The 23,830-nt window shown below is 36.2% G+C and overlaps 3 protein-coding genes across 5 annotated transcripts in view; 1 reads left to right on the top strand and 2 right to left on the bottom strand.

The window, feature by feature from the left end:
- The window catches only part of e(y)3 (PHD finger protein enhancer of yellow 3), a 27,884-nt gene extending 17,818 nt beyond the window's left edge, over positions 1-10,066 (bottom strand). For both annotated transcript variants that reach the window (XM_089642666.1, XM_089642667.1), the window contains exons 1-4: positions 9,929-10,066; positions 5,273-9,772; positions 4,702-5,167; positions 1,681-1,808 (exon numbers count right to left, since the gene is read on the bottom strand). In XM_089642666.1, the coding sequence (XP_089498792.1) occupies positions 1,681-1,808; positions 4,702-5,167; positions 5,273-9,744 (5,066 nt within the window). In that variant the 5' untranslated portion in view covers positions 9,745-9,772; positions 9,929-10,066. The remainder of the gene's footprint in view (positions 1-1,680; positions 1,809-4,701; positions 5,168-5,272; positions 9,773-9,928) is intronic.
- Naa20A (N-alpha-acetyltransferase 20 A) lies at positions 3,734-18,351 on the top strand. Of its 2 annotated transcripts, none has more exons than XM_089642670.1 (6): positions 3,734-3,960; positions 11,361-11,452; positions 11,550-11,665; positions 12,421-12,550; positions 12,685-12,821; positions 18,124-18,351. In XM_089642670.1, the coding sequence occupies exons 2-6, from the start codon at positions 11,400-11,402 to the stop codon at positions 18,207-18,209; spliced, it is 522 nt and encodes a 173-aa protein (XP_089498796.1). In that variant the 5' UTR covers positions 3,734-3,960; positions 11,361-11,399; the 3' UTR covers positions 18,210-18,351. The 2 variants fall into 2 exon arrangements, with proteins under 2 accessions (XP_089498796.1, XP_089498795.1); XM_089642669.1 differs by lacking the exon at positions 3,734-3,960 and adding an exon at positions 10,851-10,964.
- Positions 18,285-23,830, bottom strand: crn (pre-mRNA splicing factor crn). The gene is made up of 5 exons (XM_089642668.1): positions 23,697-23,830; positions 23,424-23,609; positions 20,768-20,883; positions 20,047-20,203; positions 18,285-19,886 (listed from the first exon to the last, which is right to left on the bottom strand). Exons 1-5 carry the CDS (start codon positions 23,733-23,735, stop codon positions 18,342-18,344), a joined length of 2,043 nt encoding a protein of 680 aa, XP_089498794.1. The 5' UTR covers positions 23,736-23,830; the 3' UTR covers positions 18,285-18,341.

Below are 23,830 nucleotides of genomic sequence, written 5' to 3'. Positions count from 1 at the left end.
TGTAACTATTTAACCTAGTTTTTGTTTCATCACTTTTAATGACTTTATATCACCTTTAAAAGGTGTATTGAATTGTCATTTTGAGGAGTTATCATGGAACCATAATACATTCATGTTATATTTATAGAAAGTAGATGTTTTATAATCAAGTCGTAAAAATATTTTTTTTCCGGCACTACAATGCATGTTTGCTAAACCTTACGAGATACATCAAAATAATGTACTACAGAATTGTATATCTTAAAAAGGACAACAGAAAAGTACGCAGTGGTATATGTATATCTCCTAAGGATAACTCCCAGTAACGGCGGATACACCTCACCTATTTTTAAATCTTAATATTTAAAAGTTCAGCCTGCATATGTTTGTACTCGAAAAACTCGAAAAGCAGTAGTTTGTTCTTATTAGTGCCAGGAGTGTTTGAATGATAGAAGAAGTCGGGGATGCCCGAGGAATACTTAATGCAATGTCTCTTAAGTTGTTGAATTAAAGTCGATATAATGTAATTTTTAACAGTAACATTGGAGTATACAGTAGTGAATGGTGGAAGAGGTCGGAGACGCCCGAGAAAGACTTTAGCAACAGCGAAGCATTGTGGGGTCCACTAGTATTATATATAGGAAATAATAACAAATAAGTTGTACCATACAAAACTGCATGTAATGAATAGCATTGATAAGGAGAAAACTGAAATGAAAGAAAGCTTAGAGGAACAAGAATAACTAATAGATATGTGAAATAACCAACAGTTGCCCTCTTCAGTGAAAATCCACTAAATTAATCAGCACAAAGAGTAATACACAAAAAGAGAAATAAATCTTCTACAAGTTGACAAATTATATAATACTACAAATAAATGTACGGCTTTATGACTAAACGCCAAACTCGCCACTTTATACGTGTTCCTCACTTCAAGAATAGAAGCTAAATGAAATGTTTTGATTGCTAAGGGGTAATCCCATTTATTTAAAATTACAAGGGTGGTGCTTGTGCAATTTTTCTCAAATTTTTTTTTTTTTTTTTGAATTTGTTAAAAATCAAGTGTTGCAACTGCCCAGAGCCAGTGAGACTATGGCATCCTTGAAGAATGGAATGAGGATGAAAGAAGTTAGAGCAGAGAAAAGTAATTTGTGAAATACTTGACTATTTAGATATGACCACAAAACATAGCTAAAGCCATTTAAAGCAACTTTTTCACTCTCTCACCAGGGAGATACTGAGAGCATCCTCCACTCTGGAACTAGTGCATAGTAATAATAACAATAATATTTGGATGATTTGTATAGCACCAGTTTTTGTGCAAAATCACCTCAAGGGCGCATATATGTTAAACAATTTAACTTAAATTATATAAGTTTTTTTTTTGTATTAGGCATTTCACCCTAAAAAGAGTGCTATGTTATATATAAGTTAAACCCATAGAAAATAGGTTAAAAGCTGGGTTTTAAAAACCTGCAAACTCGGGGTACAGAGCTAAGGTGCTTACCACTCTGCCACGGAGGTAATAACAGGTAAGAAATCACACAATCTAATTTTGGAATTTTTTTTATGATAACCACTTTCCAGTATATGTCAATGTCAAGCCACCCAGTGAGGCCAACATTACTGGAAAACTTTGAAATGTAAAAAATATTGTACCAAAAAAAAAAAAAAAAGAATGTGATTATGATAGTAGTATACCTTTGAGGAGTTCCATTGTCCCCGATCATACAAGTCTCCTCTTCAAAGACTTGAAGTGCGGGAGTGAGAGTGGGTTCCAATTTGCTTTTCCTGCCTCCCCGTTTAATCTCTGTCAATGGAAGGGCATCCTGAAAGCAACCAAAGGGACAAGGTCAACCAACAACATAAAACAAATCTAAATATATGCACAAACAAAACTGGGAAATATCTGAATGCCTTCTATACCCAATACCCAATATGGCTTCAGGTATAAAAATCTAAAATGAATGTTGCTTTGTTTCATTTGTTTACTTCTCTCTTGACACCGACAAACGCGATCTAAAAATCATGCTTCTTTAAAGATTTTTTTCTGTAACATTCAAATGAAAATAGGTATTATATTGTAAATTCATTATGAAAGAGAAAGGGGCTCTTTTGGCCCGGAGCTCTGTATGCCAATATACCAAAAGTCAAAAATAATTTAAAGAGTTACCAACTAAAAAAAAAAAAAACATTTTGGAAATGTGAAAAATTTTAATTATAGCAAATTTTATTTATATTTAAATTTATTAATGAATTGATGTCATAAATAATGTTATGAAAACCCAAATTTAAGAGGATAAAAAATAAAAATTATAAAAGTATAATCATTAACTCCATTAGCAAGTTTAAAAATATATATTTTAAGTATTACTTAGTGAAAGCAAAAGTCGGAAAAATAATGATACATAATCTGGTGAAGAATATGTAAATGGAACTATAAAATGCTTAAAAAACACGTTGATAACGAGACAGTATATTGTTATCATGACCATAATAAATTAAGTTTTTTTTTTTTTTTGGTAGAAAGCACTAACGTATTAAGGCGATGCACTACGTCGTGTAATATTTTAAATCGAGTCGCTATCAATAATGATGGCGATAAGGTTTAAATTCCCCACCATCCGCCTGTTTTGATTTATGCAAGAAAGAAACATGGCCAAAAAATGCCTTTTATTTTATTTTGCCGATGTTCAGGCATAGATGTTTAATTTTTTTCCGATCATTTTATAAATAACTTAATTTGCCACAATACTCAATTATTTCAAAGGCCAAGATGTATTCTACTTGCAGTATTTAATTAAAGCATCTGAAACATTTCTAGGCGACCAAATTTTCAAACTAAAAACACATGATTTTGCATTACTACGTAGTGCATCGCCGTAATGAAATAAAATAATAAAACCTTTGTTTATAATTATGATTTTATAAAATGTATTACTACCAACAAATTTCGCTTAACACAAGCATTATCAAGGTACAATTTAAAAAAATAATTAAAACTGGTAATTTTTAAATCTGTCCTTATTTTGTAATTATGATGCTTGTGTTAAGTGAAACCGGTTGGTCGCAATAAATTAAATAAATTCGTGGAAATAAACAAAGTTATTATTATTTTATTTCATTAATAAATTATGTCTTAGTGTGGTTTATAACATGACATAAGAGGCATGTCAAAGATATCACTACTCTTGAAGTTTGAGAAATGCTCAAGAATCTGACAGGTATAAAATTATACACTCTCGGGGCATAACTGTGAAATTAATAATAGATAGGATTGATCAAATATTTATAGTTCAAACTCACCACATTCAAGGTACAGGTTATATTGCAGTACATCTTCATTTTCAATAAGTCTAAAACTCTAATACACTAAAACTACCACCAAAGTCTCTACCATCAAATATAAATAATAACCAGAAATGTAATTTGACACAAATAACATATAAGAAATGCCAATTCTTTATAGAAACAGCTGAAAATTTTGAATTTATGCAAAACTACACTAGTGATTTACATTTCAAGTCTTTTAAATGAGTGAATTCGCAGCTGGAGGGAGAAATAGATGATTAAAACTATTAAGTGTACTAAAAAACGTTGGGAGCAGGGAAGCTATGCCCCAGCTCACACCAATACACATGCCACACTGGTTAAAAATAGACAAATTCACATATATACACAACTCTCATAACACATGTGCTCCTGGGGTTTGACTTGACGCATTACACCACACATCACACACACTCTGGGAGGATAAGGCAGGAATGTATAACAAGCAGGATACTCCATCTTATTCTTTCTAAGTGTATTTTTACTATAATAATAATAAATATTATTATTATATTTCTATGTTCTAAGAAATGCAAGTGATAGTGCGCGGGAATCAAATTTCAGTGGAGATTAAAATGATGTTTTTGCCCATTGTTTTGACAGAGGTGACGATGATTGTTTGTCTGCCACTGTGAATACCGAAATTCCAAGGTAAATAAAATGTGAGATTAAAATATATAAATAGTACAGGTTACATTTGTAAGCGTTGCTTGTTTGGAATTAAAGTGACAGCACATCATAGAGAGGTTATAAAGGTTTCAACATATTCATAGAAGCGTAATGTAGCATTATTAAAACAAAGACGCGTTAGAAAGCATGGTAAGAATCTGTTTTATCATTAGAGAGATGCGAGTGAGTGTGAAATAATATAGTGCAAATAATATTTATACATATATGGGTATCTTATAGAATAGTTAGTATTAGTTTCAGGATCATTATATTGGTGTGTTATATCGAAGAGAGCAAATATTTTGTTCTCAACATTGATATTTTCTTTTCAAACAGATTAAATGTTTTAATAGATTTCTACTTATGAGAAATGCAATTGTGATAATGCCGAAATAATCTACACAGATGTCATAGTTGTATAATTGTTTTTGCAAAGTTTTGTGTACCAACCATCCTTTCAATTTATTATACCCCTAATAGATATTGAGATTGAATAAGCTAAACATAAAAGCGATATCTTGTAAGTCAGGAATTATACTCCAGCTACAGAGAGATTGACCGCCATGTACACAGGAAATATGATCAAAAATATAGAAATGTGCGTCAGCATTCCACCAGTCAATATTTACGTGGTATATGTATATGGTTATATGACCAATTTTGACACATTCCAAAATAACAAGTCGTGCAAGCATACTAACAAGTAATGAATAGTAGACAAACCTGCAGCTGTATCTCCTCCCCCCTCAGGCCTCCTGGCATCCTCCCTCCACGGCTTCCCCTCCCCCCCCTGCTGCCTCGTCCACCCCCTCCACGAGACTTCCTGGGGCTTCCCCTCGATCCTCTCCCTCGGCCCCTTCCCCTACCAACCATCGGGCTTTCCTCCACTTCCTCTGATAACACTTCTTCAGAACTCTCTGTCTCTGCATCGTCATCCTCCTTAACACTATCAACCTCCATCTTTTCCTGGATGGATTCGGCGAGGCGAGGAATGGTCACTTGGCAAGGGGGGGTGGATATTGGAGAGGTGGGTCCTTCCGCTTTCAGGTTGAGGAAGAAGCTGTGGGCTTTCTCCACGGGGGTTTGGGGCTCCGGTGGGGTATCATGTGAGATTCTGTTAGCTGAAGCCCGCCGTGACCCCCGACCGCGACCTCGTGTGCGAGGAGTACGCAGGATTATGGGACGATCCCTGGAAACAGATAGACATTTAAATGGAGGGATTGACTAGATATAGCTTATTACTATTGCCCATGATAAGTGCGTGAGAAAAGTATGCATGAAGTTAGATAAATACCTCGGCGTTCTTGTAGCTCTAACAGGCCTCTCTTCCAGGGCTGGAGTGGGCATCTTCGGAGACTTGGCAGTCGCCCCATCGGGTAAAGGAATCTTACGAGGACGTCCCCTTTTCTTTGGAGTAGGCGTAAACTGTGAAGCCACAGCGATACCTACTTGAGATTGAGCCATTATATTGACAATGCTGTTCTTCAAATTTGTTGCTCCGGTGTTAGCATTAGTTACAGGAACAAAATGTGATTTGGCTATACTACCAATGTCCAGAGGGTCTTGAGAGAGATCATCGACTATCATGCATTCCTGAGAACTGGATCCTTCATTCAAAGCCATCATATCACCGTCCACTTTGTTGAAGATGGGACTATCCGTAGTGAGACGGTTGGCATCGGAAACATCGGAGCTGGCAGTTGAAGTAGTATTTGAATCAGCTTCAACTACTGCCGACACACATTTAGCTTTTGAAAAAGGAAAATGTTCTATTGAACTTGTCAATTTCTCTTCGTGCTTTGCTTGTAATTTAGTTAGAATGCCTTGAAGTTTCGACTCTCCATTGTTAGCAAGTAGCAAGTGTGATGATTTGGGCAAGATGCTATGGCTGCTATTTACTTTATTGAATTCTGATGTGATTTTCTCTTCTTTTGAACCTAGCGCCAAAACAGATATAGAAGTGTTTGATCTTAAATCCATTTTGCCTGCAGGATCAGTTTGAGACTTATTCTTCGACACTTTAGTGACCGTAATATTTGAATTTGAAAGAAGCTGATCCAACTTGAGCCTTTTTGACTCAAAGGTTTTATCAACATCTGGACAGTTGTTGATTAAGGAGTCTTCTGGAGTAGGCGCCCGTTTGATACCAGCCCTCCATATGAGACCCACATTCTCTTTGGATGGTTCGTCGGAATCCTCAATGTCTTGATTTACTACTTTAGTTTGGCTGCCTTCTTTAGTAAACTTTAATTTGATACGTCCTAGTGGAGAATTCAAATTCCTTTCATTTTCTACGGGTTCTCTACAGCTTTCTTCTTTTGAATGTGATTCCACACTTTGTTCTTGGGCTAATTTGATTGTTAACTTTGGAACGACTTGCTCCACATTGCTGGGAGAATCCGTGTCGCTGCGACTGTGTTCAGAATCTGTCTTCTTATGACACTTCTCTGTCAATATTTCCGACGTAGATCCTTGTGTCGTTTTATTAATTTTTAGTATTATTCGAGGGGAGTCCAAACCACTTTCCTGGAAGCTGGGTGATGATTTAGAAGGTGAGGAAGTAATTATTTCCAGCGGTCTATCAATATTTTCAAGAATGGGTTTGATTGTTAACTTAAGAGGATTATAAATATCTATCTCGCTAATAGTCCTTTCCTGTGATTTAGAAGATCTAGTGGAAGTGGCATTCTCATATCTGTCATTCAGGGTGGGAGTGTCAGCGTCAGCCCTCACAACTGGCTTGATATTTAGCTTTGGCAAACTTGGATCATCGGGTTTACTGCGACTCTTAAGCACCATCTTCAGCGATGTTGTATTTTCAGGTTCGCTTTCTACAGAGTGCAACAAGATTGAATCTTCAGTTGGTTTAGGAATGGGTTTAATACTGACTTTAGGTACTGATACATGATCGTCAGGTTTCACAATGGGTTTAATTGTAACTCTGGGTACAGTGGGAGAGTCCGATCTTTCCGATAATCTCAATTCATTTTCTTGAGGAATTTTAATGGTCAATTTTGGAACATGAGGTTCTGATAAAGCCTCTGACTTCTGGTTTGTCCTCTTCGATGATTTTGGAATGTTTGAAGCGTCACCCAGTGTATCAATTTTGCTTTCTGATGAGTTTTCGTGCACCTTATTAAGTTTTATTGTCAGTTTAAGAGGATTTTCTTCTTCGCAGTTATTTTCAACATACTCTGAGGAACACTCGGGAGATTTCCCTATCTTTATTGTCATTTTGGGTATGCCCTCCAAATGACTTGAAGTTTCCATCTCACACTTATTCTCAGCATTAGTATCATGACTTTTATTTAACTTTATAGTCATTTTTTCAATGGGAGGCGGGATAAGTGGTTTGATGGTAACTTTGGGAATAGAGTCACAGGGGGCAGGTCTCTTGGCAGGCTTCTGTTTGGGAGAGTCAACATCAACCTTGGGGACTGTGGATAGGGACTTGATAGTTATCTTGGGAACTGAGGGACAAGCCTTCTCCATCAGCTCACACTCCGTTGTCTCAACAGTTGGAGATTGCACGCATTTAGAAGTTATTTCATTCTCGGAACTATCCGACTCCGAGACTTCGCTAGAACAAGATGATTTTTCATCTTGGCATTGTGCACTGTCTTCTTCTTGTGGTTTGACGATGGGTTTGATTGTCAACTTCATCACATTGGGGATTTTATGAGATTCCATATCAACATCTGAGCTTTCATTGGTTTTAATAAATCTAGAATTTTTCTGGATTGCTTCGACTTTAGACTCTGGTGGTTTGATAGGCTTGATGTTAAGTTTTGGTGCTTTACTACTGGGCTTGGTGTCTTCGTTAGTTGGCTTAGGGCCCAACTTCAGAGTTAATTTGGGAATACTCTTGATTGGTTCTTCAGAGTTCAAATCATTTGGAATGTCTTTGCTTTGTTCAACTCTAACATTATGGATTAAAGCGTTAGATTTAACATTGGGAACATGAGATTCTTCTAGGATGGATCGGTTCAGCTTTAACGGAGATACCTTTCGAACATCCAGTACATCATTAGATTTATCAGGAGTTATATTGTGATCCTCCCTGAATTCATCCATGTTATTGGTGACAATTATAGAACTACACGAGTTGGTCATGTCAGAGCTAACAGAATTTATTTCAACTACTGGTGGAGAAACAGAAACAATTTCTTTTTTCTTATTGCTTAGGTCTTCCGCAAGCATTACGCGCTCAAAAACCTCAACAGGAGCTGGAGATTCGGAAGACTTATCGGGAATCATTTCATCAGACTTTCTAACTTGTAAACATTTCTCTTCTACTACTGTAGACACAATATTCTTCTTGGATTCATCAGGTTTGCTGGGTGCTACAGCAGTATCAACCGGAGAAGATAATCTCTGCTGTAGTAATGTAAACTTAGTAGCCTCCTTGGTTTCATCAGATTGGCTGGGAAACACGACAGGATGCTCAGAAACTACCGGAGAACTTAACCTCTCCGACAATGGGGGCACACGCTCAGTGATAACCGGTTGCTTGGGAAGGGGGAGTTGGCTAATCTGCGGTTGGTTCCGGAGATTCGAATTCCGCACCAACTTCACCTTCTTAGGGGAAACATGCAAGACTAATTTCTCCTGTTCTTCATCCACTGGCTTAGTGTTGATGGTGAGAATGCCAGTAGCATTGCTAGGAGATATCTCTTCATTAATCTTTACAGACTCAGCTGTTGTTACAGGCTCAGCTGTTCTCAAAGGCTCCACTAAAGGAACACTAACCTTCTCAGGCAAGGAGACACAGTTAACACTCGTTGTAAGAGGCTTGGCTGTTTCAGCGGCCTTGAGAATATTAGATGTTGGTCGTATAAGTTTCCGCCTTTGGCCAGGAAAAGTTTTATTGGGAGAGCAATCTGCATTCTGTTCACTAGGAACAGTATTGCTATCTAAAGGTATAACTTCATTTTGTTGAAATGATATCGGACTTGCCGTTTTACACGTAACACTATCGGGTAAAGTCCATTCACGCTCACAATTGTCCAATTCAGGAATTACAGTTCCTGAATTGCTTAAGTCACCACTCTCTTCACTATTTCTTACATTATGTTCTTCTAGAATTTTATTATTATTTTGAACAGGCACTATCACCGCAGTCTTATCGGAACTGCTAATTACATTGACCATATTTTCAGATTTAGTTGAATCGGGCTGTATATCCAGGGGTTTACAAAATTCTTTCTGTAGTGTTTTGTCTGAGCTCCCCATGATAAGGTTGATATTCTGCTTTAAAATGTTCCCTTCTTCTAAACAATCTGTTGCGGACTTGTTGCTGCCATCTCCAGAACTAACAGAAGCTACATACTTGGGCTTGGATAGCTTGTTTGCCGAATTCCAGGGCTCTACAGGTGCAACAGGATCTAGAGCTGTATTAGTTTCACTCCGCACAAGCAGAGTTTCATTGGAATCGGTAGAATCTGCGAGGTATTTGGTCCGTTTGGCTGGTTTGGGTCCGTCTATTATATCATCAATCATATTCAGTATAGTTTCCGTATTGTGACAGGTCTCCCCGTCTAGCGGCGGACTGAGGCGGTCGTCCAGGTCGCTGAGAGCCGCGGAAGAACTTCGCACGGGTTCGGCTTCCATGGCGGCTGAAGACCCGGAGCTTGTATTTACGTTCTGAACTTCAGTATAGTTTTCGTCACTGACCTCGCCAGACAACTTTTCACACGTATTTTCCCGCGTCGGCGGTTGGCGCGCAGCGTCCTGCATGGCTCCCGCATCATCCTCACAACTTTCCATTATCTGTTGATTGACAAAGTTACCATTGCTGCAAATAAACAAACCGTTAATTAGAAATATATTGTGTCGAATATTTTTTTCAACTAACCTAACATTACACTTGACAAGCCCGACAAAATGCACAATTTTAATGGATCGCATGAATATAACGGTGTTTTAAACATAAAGATAAATTTGTACATACACGCATTGTATAATCTCATATTAAAAAAACTTTATGACGACTCCGGGAACTCAAGATTTGCACAAATAAAAATTCAAAACTGAAAACCGGCAAACAAAAAGCTTGTAAACGCCATTTTTCAAGCCAAGGACATGGCCGGAGCCATCAAATAACAAACATGGCAGCCAGTATCGCCCCAGTGCATCCACCCCAACGGTTCTCGATCTCGCCTCGCGTCATTGTGGACAACGTTATATTTTATTTTAATATTATTATTACTACGGCTGTACCTACCTATGGCACAGTTAATTGAATTTGGCTGAATTCGTTAGATTGAAGTTAAAAATTTAAGTCGAACTTGGACCATTTTCCTTATCTCCGCGTTATATGGAAAAAAATTAAAATATGTATCTGGTAAAAGTAAAGCATCTCCTAAAACAAATTCCAGCTTACAAGCCAATTCATGAAACTTGTGAAAGTAATTTTTAATAATTTAAAAATAAAAGCAAGTTTCTTTTATTGTGAAATGCGTCCGATAATTATGTTTGATTGTTAGTTTATCTTGTTGCATGGCCCTGATAAACATGTTTTCGGAATTATACATATTTTTGTTTATTATTTTTGAAAAAAATAAATTCAATTCATGTAGCTAGTAATTAAGCTTCATATATTATTATACATATAAATATACATATTTTTTTTATCACAAGTACCAATAAAAAACAAAATAAATAATATTTATCGTGTGTCTATAAATATAAACATAGTATAATGATGTTTAGGTCTCTTTATTTTCAGCTTCAGCATAAGGTAGCAAAATATCTTGTGATCGCTATTTGTATTTTTCAGTTTGAGCTTGAACGCATTGTATTTTAGCTTTTCTCATTTGTCAACTTTCAACGTGAGTGGTGTATTTATCGGTTATGGGTATATCTATGCTTTCAACTTTCGACATTTCTCATGTTTTTTGACAGTTTGCTTTTAGAAATATTTTTCACGTTTCCATTTCAAATTGAAGATATACTTTAATTTAGACACAGTAACGTTTTTGTGATCAGTAAGGAACACTAATATAATTTTTAACAACATTTGTTCTTAAATATATAAAACTTCTCAAATTTCAAATAAGCCGGGAACACGTAAACATTAGTCTGAGGTTATGTGCAGATTGTACAGACCATAAATCGACTCTAAAGACTAGCTAACCAACATACCTTTTCCGCGAAGGGGTAGGCAGAGAGGACGGACCGCCAAACAACTCGGTCTTGGAACACACTCCTTGCCTCATTCACATTCATACATACTCTTCTCTTTTGATGTGGCCCGACTCAAGTATCTGATTCACTTGATCGTGCCATTTCTTCATCGGGCGTCCCCGACTTCTGCTACCATTCACATTTGCGTAATATATTCTCCAGTATTGTGCAGTTATGTAAATAACATTATTTTCCAGGCATTACTGAACATAAATTAAATTTTAAAATCCGATAACATGACTACTCTACGACCGTTCTGTTGTAACGACATGCTGAAATTTAATAATGTGTAAGTATTATTGACGGAAAATGAATGTTTATTAATTCAGTAAATGATAATTCAGCCGAAACATTTAATCTAATTGATTCAACTTTGATTTTTACAGCAATCTAGATCCGCTAACGGAAACTTATGGGCTATTGTTCTATACCCAGTACTTGGCCCATTGGCCAGAATATTTCCAAGTTGCTGAATCTCCAAGCGGCGAAATCATGGGATACAGTTAGTTTTATTTTTTAATATCTGAAGCTTCCACAATAAAAAACTAAACTGGCGTTATATTTAGTAGCTGTGAGAGTCTGAATATAATTAATCAGACCATAGATCCATGTGTACTTTATGCCCCTGACAGAGAGTAACTCAGACCCTTTATTAAAATTCAACATGGTTTTCATTGGATATTCGGCAATGATTCCTGGTTCCATAAGTCTTCCTAGGCAGCCCTTCGTCCTGCCAAGGAGGGTGATTGGCACTATGGGTGAATTGGACTTTCTAAAATTACTAAATGGTGGAATTAGAGGAGAGATGAGGCCCTCTTCCCTCGTGGGACCTGCAGGGAACCAAGGAGGAGTGGAGAGGAGATATGAGGCTCTCTTCCTTCGTGGGGCCTTCAGGGAACCAAGGGGGATTAGAGAGGAGAGATGAGACCTGGGAAGTCACATTGTGGAACGAAAAGACATAGCCACAAATACAATGATAATCCTGGTGATCTTATAAAAGGAACCAGGTGACTTTTAAAGGAACGAGGTAAAATGGGAGATACCACAGTGGGCCTGTGGCCTAAGTACTCACGGGAACTTCTTTTTTTTTTTTTTGCTTTCAATTATTTGTAAAATATATTTGAATAGAGTTTTTTTTACATGCTTTTCGACTATCACACTAGACACATGTCCGTATTATGGTAGTCGATAACTATATATAAACCTCTCCACCATGGATGTATCCGTATCCAAATGGTGGAATTTGATTTTTTTTAGTAATGGGGAAGGCTGAAGGGCACGGGGAAAACTGGCACGGCCATGTGACCGCCTTGACAGTGGCCCCCGAATACCGGAGACTTGGACTGGCCGCTAGTCTGATGAAGTTTCTGGAAGAAGTGTCTGAAAAGTATTGAATTTTATATTCTACGCAGCTTTTAATGATTGAATACATTACACGAAAATAGAATACACATTAACACAACTCTTGTGCCAAATAATCACTTGCTTTTTCCAACTTTAATCATTTTGTTTATGTTTCAGGAAAAACACATATTTTGTGGATTTATTTGTAAGAGTGAGTAACATTGTTGCCATCACAATGTATACGGACTTGGGCTACATTGTGTACAGAAAAGTACTGGAGTATTACTCCGGGGACCCTGATGAGGACGCGTATGGTATGTAATCTAATTAAATACACTTACAAATATGTATCCCCTTTATAAAAACAGAATAATTTAATTTTGTTTGGTTTCAAAGCAATGGATTTAAACAAATGTTTATGCTTAAATTAAACAAATTTACTTTGTTTTATTATACCACTCAAAATCAAAATTGATTAGTTATGCTTAGTAACTAGATTTGAATAGTCAGACATTTCCCAAGTTCATATTGTAGACATAATGGTCCTATGTATTATATTATTATATTCTACCTGAGAAATCCGTTGTAAATTGTAACCTCTCTTTCTGATACATGCGTCGTTTATGAGAAGCCAGAGTTATTAGCAATACACCTTAACTCTTTGTACTCCGTTGTCGCCGCCACGGCGACATAGAAAACATTCTAACAACTCCGATGGCGCCGCAGCGGCGACAGAAACGATGGGTATACATTTTATTGTTTAAAAAATAAAACGATCCTTTTACAGGCATACACATGATTCTATTCAGTTGTATACAGTACCCACTTACGATTGGTTACGGTTTTTGCTCTGTTTTTCAATCATAACAATAATGCATTCATTTTATTTGAATGTTTTTTTTACTGGGCAATAAATATTCTCACTCCATCGGAGACCATGCTCAATGGAAAACTTCAAATTTTAAGAAAAAGTCCCAAGAGGGACTGTGTGGTTTGCTCGAAAAGGGCAGTAAAATGTGGTAGACGGGAAACCAGTGAGTACCATGATTCGTGTACTAACAAGCCACGTATGCATTTGGGCGACTGCTGTCTAAATTGCCACACGTTAAAAAAAGATTAGAATATGCAAATTTTTCTTTTATTAACGATCTAAAATGATAATAAATATTTATTTCTTCATACCTATATCATTTTATTTACTGCCTTACCAAAAAACATTTTTTTCTAATTTTCTAAAAATATCGTAATTTTTCCTCATATTTTTACATTACACTCTATGGAATTGCTGGTGTTTATTTATTTATTTATTTGAGGAACATAAACAGTCTTAGTAATATAATATACATAAGAGAATAACAAAAAAACAGACCAATTATTAATGTTCACAGATATATATATAGAAACATAAAACTAACCCGTAAACGATAAACCTATAATATGCCTACCATAAACAGCAATAAATAAAAGTGATTTTAACTATACTTAACCCAATCGCTGCCATTTACGCGTATCGGCGTACGAACGATCCGTGCCACAACTGCCATCTACGCCGTATCACGTAAATCGCCAGTATGAATGTTTCGAAGATGATATTTCTAAGTTCTAACGGTAGATGGGGCTAAATATTATTTTGTAAAATATTATGAACTGTTTCTTTGCGACATCTCTTGTAAAATATGATAATTTTAATTGTTTATACTACGAAAAACAGCATCCAAAAAAGGTCAACAGATTTCTTGACGCAGTCGTTTGAATCTCCCGCCATCGCAGCGTCGTGTGTGTGGATATCACGTGGTTCTTATTACGTTCTCTGTGGTGTGGTTCTAAAAGTTTTTTTAATATTCGGCGGAAATGTGGACTTGAGTTTTTATTCCCGAATTGAGAATTTAGTTTGCGTATTTTTTTTTAATTTAGTTCGATATTTCTTTTCGTGTGTACTTTTATAAAATCATTTTTGAAACTTTATTTTTAATATCCCTAAATATGTCAAGACGCGATCTCAATGAAGAAGAGATAAGAGAATTCGTCCTCGATATTGACTCTGAAATTGAGGAAAGTGATGATGACTCAGATATTATAACGCAACTTAGTGACAATGAAGATGAGCCTATGGAGACTGAAGTTACCCAAAGAACTTCGTCAGGAAATTGGACTGTGAATTCCGGAAATTTTAAACCAATCATCCATCAATTTAATGATTTTCCATCTGGAATAATCGCGACCCCATTATTATCAGAAAATTCCCCGGAAATAAATTTTTTTGAACACTTTCTAAATACAAATATAATGGCCGAAATTGTCAAGGAGACAAACAAATATTATCAAGCGACTATTAGAAATAAAGTTATTTCTGAACATTCACGGCTTCGCAGGTGGAAAGATACATCAGTTAATGAACTCTACATATTTATTGCAGTGACAATGCTAATGACCAGAAATAAGCACCACACGATAGAAGAGCACTGGTCAAAAGATCCCCTTCTGACAAGTAATATATTTGGCAAGACGATGGCAAGAAATCGTTACCAGATATTGCTGAGTATGCTGCATATGTCAGACCCTGATTCTCAAATTGCTGGTGACAAATTAAATAAAATTAAACTTCTGGTCAATCACACTCGAAAAATGTTCGAAGAAACAATGGTGCCATACGAAAATCTTTGCATTGACGAGAGTATTATAGAGTTCAAAGGACGTCTTAAGTTTAAACAATATATTCCATCCAAACGCCATCGGTTTGGAATAAAAATGTTTATTTTGTGCGACTCGAAGACAGGTTATATTTTAGATATAATTATTTACTGTGGAGATGGGACGGATGTCACTGACAATCAATGTCTTGGGGCTTCAGGAGCTGTTGTCACCACTATGTTAAATGACTACCTCGGTAAAGGCCACAAATTATATGTAGATAATTGGTACACTAGTCCAATATTATTTAAATTTTTGCATGACCACCAAACTAACGCATGTGGAACGGTGCGAAAAAACCGTAAAAACATGCCAAAATTCAACAAATTGAAGAAAGGGGAAATTACTTCTCAGTATTCCGATTCACTGATGGCATTAAAATGGCACGACAAAAGAGAAATTCACATGTTAACGACGCTTCATGATGATAAAGTTTCTCCAACTGGGAAAATAAATTTTAGAACTGGAGAAGTAGTTTCGAAGCCAAATTGTATTCAAGATTATAATAAAAACATGGGCTTAGTAGATAAAGCGGATATGATGATAACTAGTGTAAATTCGCTTAGAAAATCAATTAAGTGGTACAAAAAAGTTTTCTTTCATTTAATCGATTTATTTTTACTGAATTCGTACATTATGCACAAAACCGTTACTTCCAAAAACATTACTTTTCCTGATTTCCAATTATATGTGATAAGACAATTATTAGAAAAATATCATACTACATCGCACCCTGAAGTTGGTCCATGTACGTCACAAGATGTGCCATTACGGTTATCTGCCAAAATGCTAGTAAAACATATGCCGATACCTATACCCGCAAAGGAAAAAACCCAAAAACCTTATAAAAACTGTTATGTTTGTTCTAACACTAAACTTAGACCAAAAACAAGAAAAGCGACGAAGTACATGTGTGGCGAATGTAACGTACCGTTATGTGTTTGGCCATGCTCAACAATATTCCACGAGAAAAAAGAATATTAATTTTAAATCTTTAAACATTGTGTAAATAAAATGTAGTACAATTTAGTGCAATATCAAATATAAAATGTGAAAAAAGTTGGAGAATCGTTGCCGACTCGATACAATCCATAATGACATGTGAGTGTTTATCTTATATCTCTTTGTTTATTTGTGTTAGTGAGTCAGCACTATGGCGGTTCACCGCACTCAATTATTCTGTCGGTGTTTATTATTTATGTCGAAAATACATAACGGGACACACTCGAGGATTCAAATATCTTATCAAGTATGTACCAAAGATATCAGTAATGAGCATCTAGTATAAACAAAGCCCTCAATGGCAATGGGAATGCCGTAAAGATTAATTTAATTGAGAACTTAAAAAAGGCTGAAATAGCTTGGCGTGTGATAGTTGACAGAGTATATTGCTTGGGCAGGCATTGGGTTAAATAGACTTGGGTTGGAACGGGAAAGGGGAGGAGAGGGATGAGGAAAAGTTGCCACGCAAGTAATATTAAAATATTAGGTACAATCAATTTAACAGTGGTTAATATGAGTTAGAATGTGATACAATGAAATTCTGTAGTGATAGTAACTAGCAGTGAATATGTCAGCACGAGTGTCTATATTTGCAAATTTATTATTATAGTAGTTACATGTCCTTTGCATAAATTCATTTTGGTTGGAATTGGTATTGCATCTATCAATGTAGAAAAGGGTATTTTGTCTGCTGTATCGAATTGGCGCATGGAAATTTATTTTGTTCAGCAACTCCGGGCAGTCAACTTTAGAGTTAATAATTTTAATTTTAATAATTTTATGGTATACCACATAAAAATAATTTGGAGTACAAAAGGGTTAATACCAATTGAACATAAGGCTCATTGACCTCTAAAATTCGTATTATAATCATTTCATATTAAAATCGCAACACCAAACAGTCGCTAACTTTTCATCTCCCTTGTTGCTAGATCAACGAATAAAAGTGCTCTACTAGTATGTATCTAATTTTCTCTTATTTAATAAATCAATTTCTTCAACTTCTTCCACCATCCACTACTGTATACCACAATGTTACTGTTAAATAACTACACTGCATTGACATTAATTCATCTCCGTTTCTCATTCTGGTGCAAAGATATTGCGTAATTATTCCTCAGGCATCCCCGACTTCTATCATTCAAACCACTCTCTAAATACCCCTGGCACTAATAAGAACAAACTTTTAAATTTTCAAAGATATCGGTTGACTACTTTTCGAGTTTTGCGAGCACAAACATACGCAGACTGAAATTTTATATATTACTAGCTGACGTGTACCTGGCGTTCCTGGGAGTTATCCTCTTGACGATAGACATATACCATAACGGACTATTCTGTATGCCTTTTTAAGATATACAATTCTGTTGTACATTATTTTGATCTCATAAGGTTTAGAAAATATTTTTTTTTACAACTTGATTACAAAACATTGACTTTTCTCTAAATATAATATGCATGTATAATGAATATGATCCTACTGGAAAAAAAAATCTGTAAATAATAGTGAAAACCCTATCAAAATCAGTTGCGTAATTTAGAAGAATTAAGCGCACAAACAGACAGACGCGGATAGCGGCTTTGTTTTGTACTATTTAGAAAAGAAAAAGATAATGAATAAATATACAATTTGTCCAAAGAAATGTCACCATCTCAATGAAAATTCTTTTTTCAAACTTTGTCAATATTGATTATTCCTATTTGACAGCTTGTAGTAGTAACTGCGATCATGCAAACTCTCACAGGATATAAACGTCGCATCCATCATGGCCACCATCTTGAACGGGAATGTAACGAGCAAATTTATAGACAGGTGAAATGTCAAATGGTCAAGTTAAAATACCGCTACGCTCAGTCAACTAGTAGTTAGGTATTGGTAATGTGTTTGCGTATGTGGTAATGCATTTGTTATTCTTGTTTCAGATATGCGGAAGGCGTGTTCGCGGGATGTGGAGAAGAAGTCTGTGATACCCCTGACGCATCCCGTCAGACCGGAGGATGTGGACTGACAGCCGAGGAAGAGAAGGGATGGAAACCCCGAGTATGTTATATGAACACTGAAAAATTCCGAGCATTTCATTCTATCTGATTTATTTATAAAATGATACAGTGTGTAAACAATATTAAGTTAAATAAAGTATTTATGAACTATTTGAGGCAGTTTCTTCTACCGCAACCTCTTTTTCTTTTATCTTCTTCCAGTTCTTAGCAGCAGCCAGTAACTTGAGGTTAGGTTTGACCATTTCATCTTCAGGGAAGATGTAGTCGAAAACTTCTTCCCAACCCTCTTCCACTCCATTTTCTGAGATGATCTTCTGTCTCTTTTTAACTCTGCGGGGCATTTTCTCAAACACCTTTTTAATGTTTGTATCATCTCCAACTTCATTTTCGAAATCTCTCCAGGCTTCCAACAATAAAACTCTGGATTCTTTTTCTTGTATATTTCTTAAACTGTCGTTGGCTCTTTCGTAAACGCGTCGAGCCATGTCATTATTGACATTATCTTGGTTTTCTGCATTGAGTTCGAATTTGGCGTACGACATCCATACTTTTACATGGACGGTGCGCTCAATTAGTCTTTCGTACAACTGTCTCGCTCTTTCCGTTTCTCCCTGAGAAACTTCAAAGTCGATAAAACTTTTCCAAAGCAGTTCGGGCATATCCAATCTTGTTTGATTCACGGCTAATTCGTAGATAGCTCGAGATCTGTCTATGTCTCCCAGTAATGTCTCTAGCTCGGCAAACTTCATCCAAGTTATGCAGTTTTCTGGACCAAACTCCAAAAACTTTTGATACAAAATTCTACAGCGGTCAAATTCTCTGAGTTGGATTTCTAAATCTATATAGCCGCGGTAAAGTTTGTCCCTGGGACATATACCCAGAGCCAAGCCCAGGGTTTTCCTCGCTTGTGTTAGATTTTTACACCGGATTTCAAATTGCGCGTACATCAGCCATATTTTTGAGAATGTGAAAATTTTATGAGGTAGCAGATCCAGGCATGTTCTGTATATTTGTCTAGTACGATCAATGTCTTGAGCTTCCAGTTCTTCAAACAGAGAGTAGTTGATCCAGAGATAAATATATCTCCTCCAAAAGTGTTTTTCTTTAGTTGGTGGGACGTTCGCTATAGCTCTTTCATAAGTTTCTCTGATTTCTTCTAGGCTTCCATCATTTTCAATGAGTCTGAGGTAGTCGAACCACGCATCGTAGTTTGTGGGATTTTCCTTAACTTCTTGTTCGTATTGAAATTTCCTCTTGCTGACGATAACATCCTCAATACCGGATCTGTCGCCGTATTTCTTCTCGTGAATTGTGTAGGCTTTGTAAAGATCGTTAGTTTTTTCTTTTGGAATATGTTGGAGGGCATATTTATAAATAACTTTGGCTCTGTCATGCTCCTTTTGATTTTCTTCAAATCTGGCAAAAGCGATAAATAATTTTTCATCCATCATTTCATCACCGTAAAACTCAACTGCTCTTTCGAAAACTTTTCTTGATCCGTTGATGAATCCATGGTTTTCTTCAAAACGGGCATATTTGATCCAATTTTTAACATCTGGATGCACCATCACAAACCTTTCATAGATTTGGCGAGCCCTATCGATTTCCTTGTAACGCAGTTCATAGTTGATGTAAGTTTGCCAAGCCTGCTCATCTGGCTGCCATTCCATCCAGCGCTCAAACACCTGCAATACAAAATATTTAAAAAACAAACTAAAATATGTAATTATTAAATATATACACATTTGGTGTTAAAATCAGGCCAGAGCAACAAGCGTGATAACTTATTGAAGCTATTACAGAAAAGGGGCAGAGATTGAAATTAATCAGTAAAACTAAGCGCACCTGTCTCGCCCCTGCAACATTTTCCAGCATCTCTTCCATGTAGGTGTATTTGTACCAGAATTGTGCTACTCGAGGCAGGATGGTGACTGCTCGGTCCCATAGATTGCGAGCATGATTCACTTGGCGATTCCTCATCTCTAATTCGGCATACTTTAACCTGGAATTCAAGAAATTACAAACATAGATTTATTAGCATAATAAAAAATATATTCGTTAGGAGAAAACTTGGGTAAATGTACAGAAAATAGAGACACGCTTAATATGCACAAAACACTGTTTTTCAGTTTATCATCAGAACTTCTGTTTAAAGAATTTAAAGTCAGAAAACCAAATACATTATACTTCTAACATGCAACATTACAAATTTACAAAGATAATATTCTAAATAAAAATGCACCATTTAAAAACAATAGATTACTCAGACAACGTCAATACTCCCAGCTCCAAAATATAAATAAACAATGGGGCAATTCAACTATAATTATCTTGGAGCCAATTTTTTGAATTCATTACCAGAAAGTATATGAAATATAAATAACAACAAAGATTTTAAAATTCACGCTAAACAACACACTGAAAATATAAACTGCTAGCAAAATGACACATCCCACATACACACAAGCCTAGCTTTATTATGGTGGTACATCTTATGTATAAAATTTGGTTAAATTAAATTATGTAGCATTATTTTTTTAATAAAGTTTAAAACAAAAAAAAATACCAAAGGGTGATGTTTCGATGATCCATATCTAGCGCCCTTTCGTAGATAGATCTCGCCCGCTGCACTTGTTTCTGTGATTCCTCCCATGATGCGTACTTCAACCAGTTGCTAATTACCTGCAAAGATTAAAATGAGCCATAATTAACCGCTTCATGCTTTTAAACAAGTAACGCTCGCGCGCTAGATGCGTTCCAATTTCTGCTAGCCCGAGTGACTCTCGCTGGTTTCGACTTACAGCATTCTATGTTTAGGTAACACAAGTAACGAGTAACTCTCGTGGAAGTTAGCAATGTATTTTACTCAATTTGAATTTGCCTGCAGCTCAACTGCATCGGTCGTGTTTTTGAGCTGCTTATTTCGTTCTTATTTATATTTTAATTGAAAAATGCATAAACTTTGAATAAAACATTTTAAAAAAACTGATTTAACCTCTTAAGGACCACGCCCGAGTATACTCGGGCGGCTATTATGTGCCAGAATTCGGAATTCATACTAAAGAAAATTTTTAATTATTTTTTCACACTATGCACCACAACATCAATATTCAGTTCCCATTTTGGGCCCGAAATGGCTTTTATATGAGGATATATATTTTGAGTAAATAAAATTCATTGAAAAAAAAGGTGTTTTTTTTTTCAATTTTTAATTTTTAAATGATTACTGAAGGGGTTAAAATTTTTTTTTTTATTAAAAACCTAGAATTAAGTGGTTAAAAAAATATCGCATGTTATAATAATCAATTTTCTTTTGGAAATGTAATACAACTACAAATTTTCTGAATATGAGACGTGGAGCATTAGCACTGGAGATGAGTAGGTTCTACGATTTTTCAGAGACCTCTGAAGAGTGCTTTCTTTTAAAATAACTTGAGTTCTAGGAGTGGGTCTGGGTTCCGAGTTCTTGGGTATGAACTTTATAATACATGGTTCCAGGTTCCAGCCAGAACTCGGTCTCGGATCTGGACCAGGACTCGCACTAGTGAGGGTCCGGACCGTGTTCTCGGTGAGTGGTGTGTCACCACTAACCGAGAACTTGCGCGAGTGAGGCGAATGCGGGGGGACGTAGGTGACGGGAAGCCACGCTGCCGAGCGCTGGGTACATACGAAGAGGCATTCGGGTCGTAGTTCTCTGGTAGTAGTTTATTTGAAAAGGGAGTTGAAGTGGAATCCGCTTCCCACAAAGGACTCGGGTTCAAGAACTTATTCCAGCTGAATCTACACACCGCTAATTAGGACGAGAAAGTTATGGAGAATATGAGATGTTGGCTACAGAGTCAGAAAAATAATAATTTTTAATAATGATTTTGAACAAAAAAGAGGGAGGAATGCAGATCACGCCAAACTCTGGGAATTGAATAAAAATGCACTTTCTAGATGAAAAAAGTGTGTAGAAATTCATTAAAAAAATAATTAAGGCGCGGAAGAATAAATTGAGGGAGATACAGCCGATCAAAATTTAATAAATTGCACTTCGCGATCTGATATTATCACCATATTCGGACAGTCCGCCGCCATATTTTGTCACGAAAATCAAATTAAAAACTTTTAATACTTTTGAAATTTCAGTAGTGCCATCCAAAAAATAAAAAGTGTTGCCATATAATAATATCAATGCATGGAAAATTCTGAAAATTAAATATCATTTGCCAGATTGGTAGTTTATTATTTAAAATCTTGTAAATACTTAATTTATGTATATATATAACCTAACCTAACTGTGATTTTCTATAACAAAAAAATGACCCTTTAATAACGCCCACTCGCGTCCCCTTTAGAGTTTTATCCCAGTTTTCAAGTAGTTTGTGGGCTACGCTAGGTTTGTATAGACGGTTTGTGATTTAATACTAATACCTTTTTTCCATGTTATTTCCTGTTACACAAAATTGCCCCTTTAATAACGCCTGCTCGCGTCCCCTTTAGAGTTATATCCCAGTTTTCAAGTAGTTTGTGGGCTACGCTAGGTTTGTATAGACTGGTTTGTGATTTAATTCTAATACCTTTTTCCCATGTTCTTCTGCCTACTCTAACCCAAACTAAACACCTAACCTATTTTGTAAAAAAATATTATTATTATATGGCAACACTTTTCTTTTTTTGGTTGGCACTACTGAAATTTCAAAAGTAAATAGTTGCTAATTTGATTTTCTTAAGTCATAATTGATAAATAAAACATGGTTCCTATGTATCGCGTACGAAGTTTCAAAACCCTATAACTCAGTTAATAGTGCCGACCCCCACCTAATTCTTTCAGATTCGGATTCCCCAGCCCTAAATTAGTCTAAATCAAGTTCAATTTCGGTTATACTCCCATAAACCGAATATTACCCTCAGATCGCGAAGTGCAATTTTATTAAACTTTGATCGGCTGTATCTCCCTCAATTTATTCTTCCGCGCCTTAATTCTTTTTTTAATGAGTTTCTACACACTTTTCTCATCTAGAAAGTGCATTTTTATTCAATTCCCAGAGTTTGGCGTGATCTGCATTTCACCCAAAAACGGCGCTATACAAATCTTAAAAATATTCTATACTGGCTGAGAGTGGTGATTTTGGATTTCCCATGTCGAGACTTCTGTCATGAATCACCTTAGAGCCCCATATTCGATGTGATCCATCTGTGTTAAGTGATTTACTTATTTACATCCACCAGTTACTTACCATACGGTTTTTCCTTATGTTGTCTTCAAATGCCTTTCTTTTGCGATGTTGATAATCCTTGAGTTCATCGGGATCTGAGATCTTTTGTTTAGGGGGCGGGGGAAGGATTTCAAGATCTCGCTCTTTGGCTTCACGCAACAGTTGCTCGGCGGTGATTTGAATTTCAGCAGGCGCTTTGTTTTTCACCTAAAACAATAAATGAAAACAAAGTTACATGTATGGAGAGGTTAAGTGAAATGAAATAGCAAAGAATTCATAAATTTCTATGCGAACCTTAGCCACTTTGGGCATTTTTTGCGACTTCGTCTCCATTTTACTTTAAATAATTTATAAATATAAAGCAAATAATAGAATCTCTAAAAACGTTCGCTTTTGTATTTCGATTAACCAACGTCAAACTGCGTCAA

This window comes from Hesperophylax consimilis, chromosome 18 (assembly GCF_061612785.1).
Source record: "Hesperophylax consimilis isolate HC1 chromosome 18, BYU_Hcon_1.0, whole genome shotgun sequence".
In the NCBI taxonomy this organism is placed as follows: domain Eukaryota; kingdom Metazoa; phylum Arthropoda; class Insecta; order Trichoptera; family Limnephilidae; genus Hesperophylax; species Hesperophylax consimilis.
The sequence above is the reverse complement of the archived record's forward strand: the minus strand, read 5'-3'. Positions and strand labels throughout refer to the sequence as shown.

What these genes read in the sequence shown, in the direction of transcription:
- crn (XM_089642668.1), bottom strand. Translation starts at nt 23,735, where the DNA reads ATGGAGACGAAGTCGCAAAAAATGCCCAAAGTGGCTAAG. An exon ending in AAATGCCCAAAGTGGCTAAG is followed by an intron (nt 23,610 to 23,696) that starts GTTCGCATAGAA and finishes TTATTGTTTTAG; the next exon opens with GTGAAAAACAAAGCGCCTGC. An exon ending in ACATAAGGAAAAACCGTATG is followed by an intron (nt 20,884 to 23,423) that starts GTAAGTAACTGG and finishes TAATCTTTGCAG; the next exon opens with GTAATTAGCAACTGGTTGAA.
- Naa20A (XM_089642670.1), top strand. Translation starts at nt 11,400, where the DNA reads ATGACTACTCTACGACCGTTCTGTTGTAACGACATGCTGAAATTTAAT. An exon ending in ATGCTGAAATTTAATAATGT is followed by an intron (nt 11,453 to 11,549) that starts GTAAGTATTATT and finishes TGATTTTTACAG; the next exon opens with CAATCTAGATCCGCTAACGG. An exon ending in CCCTGATGAGGACGCGTATG is followed by an intron (nt 12,822 to 18,123) that starts GTATGTAATCTA and finishes TTCTTGTTTCAG; the next exon opens with ATATGCGGAAGGCGTGTTCG.